This window comes from Schistocerca gregaria, chromosome 8 (assembly GCF_023897955.1).
Source record: "Schistocerca gregaria isolate iqSchGreg1 chromosome 8, iqSchGreg1.2, whole genome shotgun sequence".
Classification (NCBI taxonomy): Eukaryota; Metazoa; Arthropoda; class Insecta; order Orthoptera; family Acrididae; genus Schistocerca; species Schistocerca gregaria.
In genome coordinates, this window is record NC_064927.1 from 406511241 (window position 1) to 406527828 (window position 16588).

The following is a 16588-nucleotide window of genomic DNA, read 5'->3' on the forward strand; positions in this document are numbered from 1 at the left end:
ATTCGAAATACAAGCCAGGTGCCATTACAAAGATGTGGCTGGTTTACCTTTCACAACATAATGATTGCCTAGCTGACTTAATTGCAGATTGGGAGGCAAATCCAGTGAATTTAAAAATTCTGTAGGATAGTTGACTTCATCATCTTGGTTAGTAACGGAATAAAGTCACTTGTATGTCATCAATTCGCCAGGTATCATATTTTGAATCTGAAAATTCACTTTGTTAACATCAAGGTTTTTTGCTATCAATATAACACGTTCGCTCAACCAAAAATGGTTTGGAACTGTTAAACGACATTTGCTGTGCACGAATGTCAAACACGATGACTGTTAATGTGACTGACTGGGGCGGTCGAGTGGTTCTAGATGCTACAGTCTGGAACCGTGCGACTGCTACAGTCGCAGGTTCAAATCCTGCCTCGGGCATGGATGTGTGTGATGTCCTTAGGTTAGTTAGGTTTAAGATGCACATGGAAATCTTCAGAAACCTTCTCCATGGAAACATGCATAAATGAGCCAACTTTCACGGTAACCCGCAAACAATGTCAAAATCTTTTGTAAAGTACTCTTTTCCATGCACTGTCCAAAATATTATGTAGACAATGATGTTTCTCTTGTAGGTCAAGTGTGCAAAATTTCTTCAAGATCAGAATAAAACTAAAGGTTGGTGTAGAAGTGTGTAAGTAAAGTACCCTCCACCATGCAGTGTTCAGAATTTTAAGCAGACAGCACCCTTCATCCTGCTTTGAATATCAAGTGTGTCAAATTTCATCAAGATCGGAATAAAAACATACAATTTGTCAAATTCTGTTAGGTAAAGTAACCTCTGCCATGCACCCTATGAAATTTTATGTAGACTGTGATCTTCCTCTTGGTTTCAAGGTATAGTGTGCAAAATTTCATCAAGATTCTATGCAATACAAACACACGGACACAATGAAAACGCACTTTCATTTTTCCTCAAATTTTCCAATTTTTCAGTCGATTTTCCAAAAATTTTATTTCATAAAAACCTTGTCCTGAGAATTACGAACACAGCAAAAAAAAAAAAAAAAAAAAAAAAAAAAAAAATGCCAAATTGGTACAGCCGTTCTCGAGTTTAACTCTTATCAACAAATTTGGAAATTCATTTTTATTTATATAGATAGTAAGCCCGAAATATACGCGTAAAGGAAGAATGATCAAATAAAACCCAACAATTTTTGACCTGAAATTAAAATATATATATAATATGTTGGGGTTTGTCTTTTGGTGCTCAGGTAAAATAAAAACTTTTAATTAACGTTCATAATACGACAATGACGTGCACAGACTAAATGGCCGCGTAACGCAGCTCAGCAGTAATATGGTCAGGCAAGCAAGTTTCCCGCAGCCTGCCCGGGTTGGGTTCTACTTGGCTTGGCTGGGAGTGAAGCAGCCTGCCCATTCTGTTGACAACGCACGGCGGCCTGCCCGCCTGACCACCAGGCAAGCATGGGCGGGTTAAAAGTGGAACATGTACACCACTGGTTTGTATGCCAACTAGCTCTGCACATGACGAAGAAATTGAAGAAATTTATGATGAAATTAAAGAAATTGTTCAGATAATGAAGGGAGACAAAAATTTAATAGCCATGCGTGACTGGAATTCAGTAGTAGGAAAAGGGAGAGAAGGAAATGTAGTAGATGAATATGGATTGGGGGTAAGAAATGAAAGAGGAAGCTGCCTGGTAAAATTTTGCACACAGCACAACTTCATCATAGCTAACACTTGGTTCAAGAATCATAGAGGAAGGTTGTATACATGGAAGAACCCTGGAGATACTGATAGGTTTCAAATAGATTATGTAATGGTAAGACAGAGATTTAGGAACCAGGTTTTAAATTATAAGACATTTCCAGGGGCAGATGTGGACTCTGACCACAATCTATAGGTTATGAACTATAGATTAAAACTGAAGAAACTGCATAAAAGTGGGAATTTAAGGAGATGGGACCTGGATAAACTGACTAAACCAGAGGTTGTACAGAGTTTCACGGAGAGCATAAGGGAACAATTCACAGGAATCGGGGAAAGAAATACAGTAGAAGAAGAATGGATAGCTTTGAGGGATGAAGTAGCGAAGGCAGCAGAGGATCAAGTAGGTAAAAAGACAAGGGCTAGTAGAAATTATTGGGTAACAGAAGAAATATTGAATTAAACTGATGAAAGGAGAAAATATAAAAATGCAGTAAATGAAGCAGGCAAAAAGGGATGCAAACGTCTCAAAAATGAGATTGACAGGAAGTGCAAAATGGCTAAGCAGGGATGGATAGAGGACAAATGTAAGGACGTTGAGGCTTATCTCACAAGGGGTAAGCTAGATGCTGCCTACAGGAAAATTAAAGAGACCTTTGGAGAAAGAAGAACCACTTGTTTGAATATCAAGAGCTCAGATGGAAGCCCAGTTCTAAGCAAAGAAGAGAAAGCAGAAAGGTGGAAGGACAATATAAAGGGTCTATACAAGGGCGGTGTACTTGAGGACAATATCATGGAAATGGAAGAGGATGTAGATGAAGATGAAATGGAAGATATGGTACTGTGTGAAGAGTTTGACAGAGCACTGAAACACCTGAGTCGAACCAAGGCCCCAGGAGCAGACAACATTCCATTGGAACTACTGACAGTCTTGGGAGAGCCAGTCCTGACAAAACTCTACCACCTGGTGAGCAAGATATATAAGACAGGCGAAATACCCTCAGACTTCAAGAAGAATATAATAATTCCAATCACATAGAAAGCAGGTGTTGACAGATGCAAAAATTACCGAACTGTCACGGATGCAAAATACTAACATGAATTCTTTACAGACGAATGGAAAAACTGGTAGAAGCCGACATTGAGGAAGATCAGTTTGGATTCTGTAGAAATATTGGAACACGTGAGGCAATACTAACCCTACGACTTACCTTAGAAGCTAGATTAAGAAAAGGCAAACCTACGTTTCTAGCATTTGTAGACTTAGAGAAAGTTTTTGACAATGTTGACTGGGGTACTCTCCTTCAAATTCTGAAGGTGGCAGGGGTAAAATACAGGAAGCAAAAGGCTATTTACAATTTGTACAGAAGCCAGATGGCAGTTATAAGAGTCAAGGGACACTAAAAGGGAAGCAGAGTGTTTGGGAAGGGGAGTGAGACAGGGTTGTAGCCTCTCCCCAATGTTATTCAATCTTTATATTGAGCAACCAGTGAGGGAAACAAAAGAAAAATTCAGAGTAGGTATTAAAATCCTTGGAGAAGAAACAAAAGCTTTGAAGTTTGCTGATGACATTGTAATTCTGTCAGAGATGGCAAAGGACTTGGAAGAGCAGTTGAACGGAATGGGTAGTGTCTTGAAAGGAAGATATAAGATGAACATCAACAAAAGCAAAACAATGATAATGGAATGTAGTCGAATTAAATTGGGTGATGCTGAGGGAATTGGATTAGGAAATGAAACACTTAAAGTAGTAAAGGCGTTTTGCTATTTGGGGAGCAAAATAACTGATGATGGTCGAAGTAGAGAGGATATAAAATGTAGACTGGCAATGGCAAGGAAAGCATTTCTGAAGAAGAGAAATTTGTTAACATTGAGTATAGATTTAAGTGTCAGGAAGTCATTTCTGAAAGTATTTGTATGGAGTGTAGCCATGTATGGAAGTGAAACATGGATGATAAATAGGTTGGACAAGAAGGGAATAGAAGCTTTTGAAATGTGGTGCTACAGAAGAATGCTGAAGATTAGATGGGTAGATCCCATAACTAATGATGAGGTATTGAATAGGATTGGGGAGAAGATAAATTTTTGGCACAACTTGACTAGAAGAAGGGATCAGTTGGTAGGACATATTCTGAGGCATCAAGGTATCACCAATTAAGTATTGGAGGGCAGCATGGAGGGTAAAAATCGTAGAGGGAGACCAAGAGATGAATACACGAAGCAGATTCAGAAGGATGTGTGTTCTAGTAGGTACTGGGAGATGAAGAAGCCTGCACAGGATACAGTAGCATGGAGAGCTGCATCAAACCAGTCTCAGGACTGGAAGACCACGACAACCTTATACAAAAACAAATCTCCTGTGCCTTATCTTTCCAGTTACCCACCGCGTCCCAAAGTGTCACTGTCCAGCCATAGAGGAGCATTCCCCTCATAACTCAGTACCACCCAGGATTGGAGCAACTAAATTACATTCTCCGCCAGGGTGTCAACTACCTCTCACCATGCCCTGTAATGAGATATGTCGTGTCCACTATCCGTCTCACTCCTTCCATTGTGGTACACTACCGTCCACCAAACCTACACAATATACTTGTCCATCTCTACACAACCCCTACTCCCAACCCCTTACCTCATGGCTCATACCCCTGTTATAGACCTAGATGCAATACCCGTTCCATATATCTGCCCACCACCACTTACTCCACCAGTCCCAAACATTACCTACCCCATCAAAAGCAGGGCTACCTGTGAAACCAGTCATGTGATCTACAAGCTAACACCCAAACCTCTAGATGTGAGATCCTCAGGTGTGGACCAGACATTGTATGGTGATAAAGTACCAATCAAAACCCTGATTTAGTTCATACTATGTACTATTGTCCAGCAGAAGGGGCATAAACATTAATTAAAAGTAACACCAGTACTACAGGAGCACATGAAAAACACATTTGTGACCCACATTATGTGTGGTCTTGGTGGGTGACTTGATGGAGTGGTTGAGTGAAGTACAGATGGTCCTGGGTTCAAATCCCAATGGCAACCATTTTTTAAAATTCTTTTTTTAGTGCATTATGTGTGAAAGCATTGTATGGGACAACATTTTCCTGACATGCAAAAAGACTTTTTGGAGTTTGTAGAAATGTTCTTTTGGCAGTCTGCTTTTGCTTCGTTTGTTGAAAGCAGCAAACTGATAGAGTACATTTGTATAGATAGGTGTGGTATTCCATTGGACATGTGCGACAGAGCAGTCATGACTCATGATGAAGCAGCTAGTGCATTTGTAGTTTCACAGAATAAAGAGAGACAATGGGACAATAGAATAAAAAAAAAATTGTATCAAAAGAGCGGAAGTACTAATGATAATACTAACACTAATAATAATAATGACTGCAGATGGCAGTACCACATACATTAGCTGTATTATTGTGTTTATGTTTACTACTGTTTGTTGTATTACATGTATTGTTATTATTATTACTTCCATATGTGTGATGCAATTGTTTCTGTATTTTTCCATTCTGATTGCATATTATGTGAAATTACAAATGTCCTCTATAGATTTTTACTTTTAAAGAAACAAAAGCGAAAGAAGACTGCCAAAAGGACATTGCTGTAAACTCCAAACAGCCCTTTTACATGTCAGGAACGTCATTGGGATTTGGGCTTGGGACCCTCCAGGACAAGAATCTAACACCTTACCTTTTTTATCATTTTGCTCGTTGTATTTGATCATATCAGACATCACATGACATACATTGAAGTTCATTTTTGATCTCTTCACTCAGTTTTTTATTACAGAGACCAGCCAGCTCTCTGCTTGAACATGCTGAGCTACCATGCCGGCATTTCATACCATGTGCTGTCATCCAGCAGAACGTACATAAATGTTAACTAAAAGTAAGACCAGAACTACCAGAGCACATGGAAAGCATATCTTTGACACATTTTATGAGTGGCTTCCATGGCTGATTTTTACCAAATCACCCATAGAAGCCACTCATAAAATGTATCAAGGACATACTTTCCATGTTCTCTGGCAGTTCTGGTCTTACTTTTAATCAATGTTTATGCACATTCTGATGGACAACAGCACACAGTATGAACTAAATAGGAGTTTTGGTTGATACTCAATCGAGATACTGTTTGGTCCAAATCTGAGTGACTGACATCTGGAGGTTTGGGTGTAAACTGCAATCACTGTGCTGCAATCTATGTGGGGATGACAACCAACAAGCTGTCTGTACACATGAATGGTCACCGACAAGCTTTGGCCAAGAAACAACTGGACCACGCTATTGCTGAGCACATTGCCCAAAACGATATTCTTCATTTCGATGACTGTTTCACGGTCTATGGCATATGGATTCTTCCCACCAACACCAGCTTTTCTGAATTGCACAGGTGGTAACTCTCCCTGCAATATATCCTATTTCCCCATAACCCACCTGGCCCCTTCCCTGTTCCCATTCCAGAACTACACAGTCCTCTTCTCAACCAACACAACTAGTATTTTTACTTCTCTTTTCCCACTAACCCCTCCCCTCTGCTGTCCTCCATCTAACCTCCCGACTGCACCTAGCTGACCTACCCTCTCTCCATCTCATCCCTGCATGCTCCTCAGCAGCACTTCACCATCCCTCACCCCTCCTGCTTCCCGTTCCAACCTCCTCCTTACTCCAAACCAGTAGCATTGTAACTGTCATATGTGTTTCATTTACAAACTGTTTTTGCAGTATGTTGCAGTTATAACAAAAATTCTTTTTATATTTATTTAATGGTGCTATTAGAAGTGCATCTATCTATTAAAAATATTGTTGTGTCAAGAACTTAGCAGATAAATATAATAATATTAACACTGGTCCGTACTGTATGTGTGCCATACTTCTCAACAAATTATTTTGATATTTTGAACCATTTAGAAAATATTATGGAATTTAGAAAATATTATGTTGGTTGGGATCCGCTTTACCAATGTAAACTCTATGTAATAACGAAGCTGGTAAAATGAGAGGAATTTAGGCTCATACAGAAGTATGGCCTCAGTCTGTTTTTTTGCCTACCATCGACCAGTAGAACAGAACTAGGATTAATGATACCATTATGTACTCACAGTCAGCCACATGTATTTCACTGTAAAGAATAAATGTATGTGTATCCACTGTTGTTGTAAACAACTATAAGGGACAGAGCTGCAAGGTACTGGCAAACCCATTCAAAGCAAATCATACACTGCATGAAATAACTTACTGTATTTTAGCTTGAACTCAAGTGTCACTGAAAACAAGGTTAGTGTGTTCTATCAATTCACAAGCAGCCTCCTTAACATAAAGGCTAAATTTATAATTGCTGTACAAGAATTCAAAGGAAAAAATTGAATTATTTCTCCCAGGGCATAATTATGTATATAAAACATATTTTTGAAACAATATGTCAGGTGTTCATCCTAACAGTTGCAAGGCACATTTTTTTCTGATGTTTTGGCACATATCTTAGTCTGATTTTTGTGATGTGTAGCTGGATTCCTAACATCTTTTTGCGATGCCCATTGTCAATGGAAAACATCAGTTTGTTTTCCATTACAACCAAAATGATTTTTAAAATTGGTTTTTACATGCCTGTTCAGTAGTGCAGTCACAAATTAGTCTATTAGGATTCTTTTTATTGATACTTTATTAATAGGGATGTAAAACACAAACAATAACCAGTACTCCAACAGCAACTGAGCAACACAGCTGTATGTATTGTTATCAAGTCCTCCTCCAATTGACCCCAGCTTCTATGAGATGGAAGTTTAATGTATGTATGATAATAACCCTCCACACTACTACAAACAATATTTAAATTATCATGGATTTTAGGTTCTGTTTAAATACTACTTGCTTACATATGTATGTGTCAGACAATACCAATAGATTAGCAGCAGCTTAAATAGTGTCTCTGAAAAGCAGTGGTGTTTTGTGGAAGAGTAGAGTGAGGTGTCCATTTACTATCCATTTACTATTATACATAAGCATAAATGTAGTAAAGAAACAGCACATGACTATTGTCAATTAAGCTGATACTTGATGTGGCAACAAAGAGAGTTGGTGATATCTACTTACTAAGCTATTACTGACTTGTTCAATATCCCTGAAGGTTCGCCTTCCTACCGGACATATGGGACATGATCTCTCTGCAAGTCCCTATATATAATGTGCAGCCAGTCACTGAGGGTGTTGGGGATGGTGAGGGAGATGGGCAAATCTTCTGTAGAATTTTAAGATGAGGCAGTGGAGATGATCCCAATACTTCTCTAGATGATGACAAGTATGAAACTCATCAGAATCTTATGGTCTATCAATGATCTGTCTCAGCTGAAAACAGGAGACAAATTTTATTAGTTTTATTCATCAAGAGAACCTATGGTCATACAAAGTCACTTCTTGTTTCTGTAGGCCTGCACAGTGTTTCAGATTGATTGTTCTCCTTTGGTTTTATTTAAATTCATATGCTGCCTCATCTTAGAGGAGCAACTCAATTAACAGGTTAAGTTACCTTACCTGCCTTGTGCCAGGGTAAGGAGACAGTCGCTCAGACGTGTCGGAACCACAGCTGGAGCTTTCACTCAGCTCGGTGGTGAACTTGCGTGCTGCTCGTGGGGAAGGGGGCGGCCTGCGACTGCACACCTGCGACTGGATGTGCTCGCAGACCCTCCTGAACCTCCTGATGTTACCTGGCCACAGAATTCAGCAGTAAATTACAACTGCAATCCAGTGTAAGGATGAAAGACCCCATGCAGAGTAATAAAAATCAAGACCCTCAATTAAGTAAAGATTATTTTATATTTCTTCACTGCCAGTGGGTTGAACCAACTTGAATGTATGACAAGGTAGTGGATCAAGTGCAAGAGAGAGAAGGAAGGAAGGAAGATTAGGTTTTAATGTCCCTCTGATGACAAAACCATTAGAGAGAGAACAGTAGTGTGGATCGGAGAAGAACAGGAAAGGGAACCAGTCTCGCTCATCCCAGTATTTGCCTTGGGTGATTTAGGGAAATCATGGATAACTTAAATTTACATAGACCAATAGAGATTTGTATTGCTGTTCTGAATCCAAGGCTGGTGTCCTACCCCTGTGCCACCTCACTCTGTGAGAAAGGCCGAGAGGACAGGAGACCAAAACATAATGAATGAAAACAGTGGAGGGATGATCAGTGATTGAGTAAGAAGATGACCTCTACATATTATTACCAAAGTATAAATATAAAATGGGAGGAGTTATGATCAATTGCTGTCGTAGCAAACAAAAAGTGTATGATGATTTTTCAGAATGTAAAGGATGCTTTCTTACAGGAATTATGAAATTAATGGCTATTTGATAAAAATCTATTTGAAATTTAGAAGCCAATGAAAAACACTTTTCTGTGTAGCCACATAGAATTTCAAACAGTTCACCTAGAATCTTTGTTTCTGCTTGATGTACTTGTTAGCTGGAATAAGTTGTTAAGCTATCAAGCTTCATTCACTTTCTCTTCATCTCTAACCTGAATTCCAACAAAGAAATTTATATGCATAGAGATAGCAACTGGTGCAATGACAGATGTGACAAAATTCTGTGATCAAGACACTGGCAAGCAAGAAGAAAAACTATTAGGACTTAATATCTTTTCAACAATGAGGTAAGGAAAAAGCACAGGCTCATACTGAAAGATGGGGCAGGGAAACTGACTGTTTTCTTTTCAGAGGGACCACTCTGGCATTCACCTTAAGCAGTTTAGAAAACACTGAAGATATAAATCTATATTATAAATCTGTATCCTAGGCAGTTATGTTAAACCCACTCCTCTCCAAATGTGAGTACAGTGCCTTAACTGTAATCCCGTCTATTCTGTGACATTCAGCAGTTTTTGCACTTTGAGAAGCATTGTCATGAAAAGAACAACTTCAATAGGCAGCAAAGCTATCTCATGTTCTTAGTAAATGTCAAATTAGTTGATGAATATGACATTAGACCTATAAGTTAGTAGATTGTCCTGTCACTATAACATAAACCAATAGGAAAACTTTCTTCTCCAAAACCTATTTTCCAATATATTGTTATCTTCTCTCTCTCTCTCACTCTCTCTCTCTCTCTCTCTCTCTCTCTCTCTCTCTGTGTGTGTGTGTGTGTGTGTGTGTGTGTGTGTGTGTGTGGCTGCGTGCGCATGCATGCATGTTCAGTTTTTATTGAGATATTTGGCACACATTTTCTAATGCTATCAGGGGACATTCATATTTCATTATCATTCATCATCTTCTTTTGTGATAATGTCAAAATTTGAGATTCATGGACTTTGGAAAAAAATAATATAATGAAAAGGAGACCTTGGAATTTATTGAAAATTGTGTGCCAACTATTCAAGGCAGAAACACCTACACTATGGAATTTCTTAGTGACCTATCATTTTCCATGTGTTCTGTGGCAGGCTATCAGCACATTTAAACTTTCTCCACTGAATATGTTATACCATAATATTGTCTTAATCCTTAGTTATAAACTTTGATGGGAATGGTTGGTTGTTTTTACATTTGGAAAGGGCATCCCATTACAAACATCATGTTTGACATATTCTCTTATGCATGTATAATACAGTATCTAATCAGAAATACGCAGACAATTCTATGTAATGCAGAATTGACCACTGCATGTCATAACAAGTGGATGTGTCAGTATAAAGCTAGTGGGAAGTATTATGTTGTCACTAGAGAAGCAGTAACAGCAGAATGGGTCAGTCAGGAGTGCTCAGTGACTTCAAACCTGGACCAGCCACTGGATGTCACCTGAGCAACAAATTCATCAGGAGCGTTTCAGTCCTTCTCAAGTTGGCCAGGTTGGCTGTTGGTGATGTTATTTTGAAGTGGAAACAGAAGTGAACAACCAGAGTTAAACCAAAACCAAGCAAATGTCATGTACTGACACACAGGGCTCATCAAGTATTGTGGAGGATGTACAGTGGTGGAATAGCTCCTCACAAACATACATTTCTGTAGTCAGTGTTACATGATGATGGGGCTATTTTTCATGGTTAAGGTGTGCTTCCATTATGGATCTTACAGGGTGTTTCAAAAATGACCGGTATATTTGAAACGGCAATAAAAACTAAACGAGCAGCGATAGAAATACACCGTTTGTTGCAATATGCTTGGGACAACAGTACATTTTCAGGCGGACAAACTTTCGAAATTACAATAGTTACAATTTTCAACAAGAGATGGCGCTGCAAGTGATGTGAAAGATATAGAAGACAACGCAGACTGGGGGTGCGCCATTCTGTACGTCGTCTTTCTGCTGTAAGCGTGTGCTGTTCACAACGTGCAAGTGTGCTGTGGACAACATGGTTTATTCCTTAGAACAGAGGATTTTTCTGGTGTTGGAATTCCACCGCCTAGAACACAGTGTTGTTGCAACTAGACGAAGTTTTCAACGGAGGTTTAATGTAACCAAAGTACCGAAAAGCGATACAATAAAGGATCTGTTTGAAAAATTTCAACGGACTGGGAACGTGACGGATGAACGTGCTGGAAAGGTAGGGCAACCGCATACGGCAACCACAGAGGGCAACGTGCAGCTAGTGCAGCAGGTGATCCAACAGCGGCCTCGGGTTTCCGTTCGCTGTGTTGCAGCTGCGGTCCAAATGACGCCAACGTCCACGTATCATCTCATGCGCCAGAGTTTATACCTCTATCCATACAAAATTCAAACACGGCAGCCCCTCAGCGCCGCTACCATTGCTGCACGAGACACATTCGCTAACGATATAGTGCACAGGATTGACGACGGCGATATGCATGTGGGCAGCATTTGGTTTACTGACGAAGCTTATTTTTACCTGGATGGCTTCGTCAATAAACAGAACTGGCGCATATGGGGAACCGAAAAGCCCCATGCTGCAGTCCCATCGTCCCTGCATCCTCAAAAAGTACTGGTCTGGGCCGCCATTTCTTCCAAAGGAATCATTGGCCCATTTTTCAGGTCCAAAACGATTACTGCATCACGCTATCTGTACATTCTTCGTGAATTTGTGGCGGTACAAACTGCCTTAGATGACACTGCGAACACCTCGTGGTTTATGCAAGATGGTGCCCGGCCACATCTCAGGGCCGACGTCTTTAATTTCCTGAATGAATATTTCGATGATCGTGTGATTGCTTTGGGCTATCCGAAACATACAGGAGGCGGCATGGGTTGGCCTCCCTATTCGCCAGACATGAACCCCTGTGACTTCTTTCTGTGGGGACACTTGAAAGACCAGGTGTACCGCCAGAATCCAGAAACAATTGAACAGCTGAAGCAGTACATCTCATCTACATGTGAAGCCATTCTGCCAGACATGTTGTCAAAGGTTTTGGGTAATTTCATTCAGAGACTATGCCATATTATTGCTACACATGGTGGATATGTGGAAAATATCGTACTATAGAGTTTCCCAGACCGCAGCGCCATCTGTTGTTGACAATTGTAACTACTGTAATTTCGAAAGTTTGTCTGCCCGAAAATGTACTGTTGTCCCAAGCATATTGCAACAAACGGTGTATTTCTATCGCTGCTCGTTCAGTTTGTATTGCCTTTTCAAATATACCGGTCATTTTTGAAACACCCTGTAAGAAGAAGATAATGCAGAAAAGTATAAACTTCTTTAACAGCATTGTGTACTGTGTACAGTTTGGGAAGAGACAAGGGGTGGTGATTGTTTTTATCAGCATGACAGTGCACCCCCCCCCCCCCCAAATAAAACAGCACCAGTGAAACAAAGGCTTGTGAAAAATAATATTCCTGAAATGAAGTGGCATGCCATGAAACATGTTGACTTTGCTCTAGACCCCAGTGTCCATCGTTACTACCATAGAGAACGAGGTGGTGCAGTGGTCAGCACACTGGACTCGATTCTAGAAAACAATGGTTCAAATCTGCATCTTTCCATCCAGATTTTGGTTTTCTGTGATTCTCTTAAATCACTTTAGGCAGATATCAGGATGATTCCTTTGAAAGGATACAGCTGATTTTCTTCCCCATCCTTGAAACATTTTTGCTACATCTCTAATGATTTCCACATCAATGGAACATTAAACCCCAATCTTCCTTCCTTCCTTCATCACTACTATTTCTAGTTTTGGCTCTTGAGGAAGAGTGAACTGTCATGCCTTCACAGACATTCAGACACCTCACTGAAAGTGTCCCCAGCAGACAAGCAGTCAGGAAGGTGAATGATTTACACACACCACATTAATATCCATTAATAAGTGTCTGGATATTTTTGATCAGACAATACATGCTTGCACATCTCGTTGTTTGGTCCACACTGATTTAAATTTAACAGGCAAAATAATGAAGAAGTTGTAGAAATGAAGGTCAAGACCTTCTGTACACTTAGACGTTCTTTGTTTTTCGGGCGATTCTCATTTAAAGAATATGAAATATAGAATGACAAAATGCTAAATTTTGTCAATGATTGTTTTCATTGAAGTACAGAATGAAATGGAAATGAGTGGCAATAATAGCATCTGTGCACCTGTGAAACTGTTGCATGACTAAAACAAAACTTAAGTAGGATAACTAATAAGCATTTGCTACATCAGGAGTCATACATCAACTCAGCACAATGTTTTAAAAGTTTGGGTACATCAGTATTTTAAAAAACCTCCTTTGTAACTTTTAAACCAGTCTTAACCTTTGAGTGAGTCATATTCTATTATACTATCAATCTTTTCTCACAGAGATGTTAGCCTTGAAGCAACGTGGGAGCTTAAAATCACTCATTAACTCAAAACTTTCTAGACTCATTAACTCTTTCTCTCTCACGTCATTTTCCCCTACATCTGTCAGTCAAGAATGTATAGGGATGTCAATTGATTTTTAAAAATATATTATTTTGATTATTATTACGTACAATGACCATTTGTGACACTTAATTTAAACTATTTTCTATTTGCTACAGAAACAATCATTAATCCATGTCTGCATATGTGCCTTGTAAGCCTCCTTTAGGTGTGTGCCACTATTGTTTGCCTTCAAAGAACTTGGAGTTCTTTGACTTTGCCGTCATGGTAATTTCATCAGATATATTTGGGAGCAAGTTGTATTTTGCTAGACTTTTCATGGAATATGAGTTCTCTGAAGCTTCACAGTAAACTACATCTCTGTGAATCTCTTGCACTTACGACACTAATCCATGGAGAAACATTTTGCTCTTCTTTCGATCTCCTCTGCCTCTCTTGTTAATCCTATCTTTTAAGGGTTCCAGACTGGCCAAGAGAGAGAGAGAGAGAGAGAGAGAGAGAGGGAGAAAGAAACGTAGTGCTATAAAAGGACTCTGCAGATAAGATTGGTAGGGCAGATAAATAATGAGCATCTCCTTTTCCTGTAGCTAGTTTTTCATAATTCTGAATGCATATTCCATAATATTCTGTCATTGTGACTATTTCATCATGAGTTGTAAAGGCAAGCCAAGTTTAGGTCTTTCCACTTCTTTATGTGAAATATATCATCTTCTCTTACATTGAGTGTTACTGCCCATCCCTGCTGCAAGCATAACTCCTTTGAACGTCTTTCTGGAGTTAACTATAATTTCCTGATGTTGAGACTATGCCAACATACAGTGTTTACCAACAGCCTCACTGAGGTTTCAACGTTATTCACCAGAACATTCAAATATATTTTGTGAACAGTATTTGGAGAGATAATTAAAGTCCAGGGAGAAAAAATAAAAACTTTAAAGTCTGCTGATAATACAATTCTACCAGAGACTACAAAGAAGTTTGACATCAATCATATGAAATGGATAGTTTCTTGATAACATATACAAAAGTACAATCCAAGTAATAGAGCATAATCAAATCAGGCAATTCTGAGAGTTTTAAATTATGGAATGAGAAACAAAAGGTAGTAGTTTAATTTTGCTCTTTAGATAGAAAACTACTTTATGCTGACCAAAGGGGGGAAGGTATATAATGCTGACAGGCATCAGTGAGAGAAATGTTTAACAAGAGTAATATTTTAACACATAATATTAATTTAAGTGTTGAGAAATATTTTCTGCAAATAGTTGCCTTGGGTGTAGCCTTTTGTGGAAGTGAGACATGGGCTATGAATAGTACAAAAACAGAGAACAGAAACTTTTGTAATGTAGTGCTATAGAAGAATGCTGAAGATGAGATTCTAGATCAGATAAGTAATGAAGAAGTAAGGAATCAAACTGGAGAAAAAGGAGCTTTATGGCACAACTTGACTAAAAAAAGGGACTGAGCTGTAGGATATGTTCAGAGACATCAAGACTGCTTAATTTGGTTATGGAGGGAAGTCTGGAGTGTAAAAATTGTAGAGGGAGAGACTAAGACTTGTCTACAGCAAGCAGATTCAAGTGGATGCAATTGTTATGCCAGGATGAAGAGATTTGCACAGAATAGTTTCACATGGAGAGCTGTATCAGCTCAGTCTTTGGAGTGAAGACACAACAATAACAACCTCCTTGGGTATGCTTGAACTTAAAATGAGATCGAATTATGTTTCCAAGTTTAGAATCACATTTTAAGTTCCATCTACTGAAAGTTCTCAGCAGAAACAAAAAGCTGGTCTAATATTCTGTAAGCTAAAATTGTGTTTCCAGGAGTTAAGGAATATACTGTCAATGTGAACTGGCTCACCACTTTATTTAAAGGCATTAGCTGTACTACTCTGAAGACAGCACCTATGTTTCATGTATGGTACAGATACCCACGAGTGGTAAAAATTACCTACAAGGAGATGGAAGATAATTGTACTATATGCACTAATCTTTACAGTATCAACAATGATTTGCAGTTCCAAAATGTAGAATTTCTGGAAATTCATATGAAGAGGGCTATTAACGTATTATTATAAATATGTTCCCGGAATTTTTCTGTTTCTGTATTTTATTTTTGGTTTGGTGAACACAGAGTTTACATTGAAACTATTATTATTATTTTCAGTCTCTTATGTTATGCTCACGGCTTCATGTGGGATGTCTACTCCACAGCAAATACTGCTGGTACTACATTTTTATGAAAAAATGATGTATTTGTTTTAAAGTTCTGTCTGAACCAATTCTGTAAATTAGAGTATTTCACACACTTTCATGACTACATACAGTAAATCTTAAGCACTGTGTAGTACCACAAGGAAAAATATAAGATACTGATAAGATCAGTTATTAGTATAGCAAAGAGTCTTTTATTGATTATGGTTGAAAATGTGGTCATCTTATCAATAATGAAAAAGTAAATGCTCCCAACAGCAGTTTAACAGATTTTTGAGTAAAGAAGAAAAGTGGTATAAAAAATTAGCATTGTCAACAATGTTTAATTTTGCACATACTCATATCTAAAAGTAAGGTATGTTTATTACCAGAACATTTATCTGAAACATATAGTTAAATGATCAGCAATACTCACATGAAGCACATGTTTTTCCAGCTCTTTCAGTAATAATATATCTACAATTAGAAAAGTTTTTAAAATGCTACAGTATATATATATTGTTAGCCAATAAAAGAAAAATTCTTCTAAATAAATTCCAATTTTGCTATTTTAATTTCATTACACTAGTCTATCCATCACCATCTACACCAGACAGTAAGCAAAATGCAAGGAAAAGATAGAGGACTGCTCATTATACTGTAGATAGTAACTGATCTACATCATTAATATTATAGACATTCCACAAAGTTCAAATAATATTGTTAGCTAATATTTTTTGATTATAAAATTTAACAATTGCTGGGTACTGTAGTGAATTTGGAGGGATGTCACCATCCATGATAAACAGATATCCTAGCAGGGCTCCCACAGGCAATAAGCTATGCTGCATCAATTCTTGCATTCTGGCAAAATGAGACACA

General features: G+C 38.5%; 1 protein-coding gene across 2 annotated transcripts in view; it reads right to left on the bottom strand.

Annotated features, from left to right (window-relative positions):
- LOC126284412 (serine/threonine-protein kinase BRSK2) overlaps nucleotides 1-16588 on the bottom strand; it is a 1848446-nt gene that overhangs the window by 22645 nt on the left and 1809213 nt on the right. For both annotated transcript variants that reach the window (XM_049983324.1, XM_049983325.1), the window contains one exon: nucleotides 8257-8429. In XM_049983324.1, the coding sequence (XP_049839281.1) occupies nucleotides 8257-8429 (173 nt within the window). The remainder of the gene's footprint in view (nucleotides 1-8256; nucleotides 8430-16588) is intronic.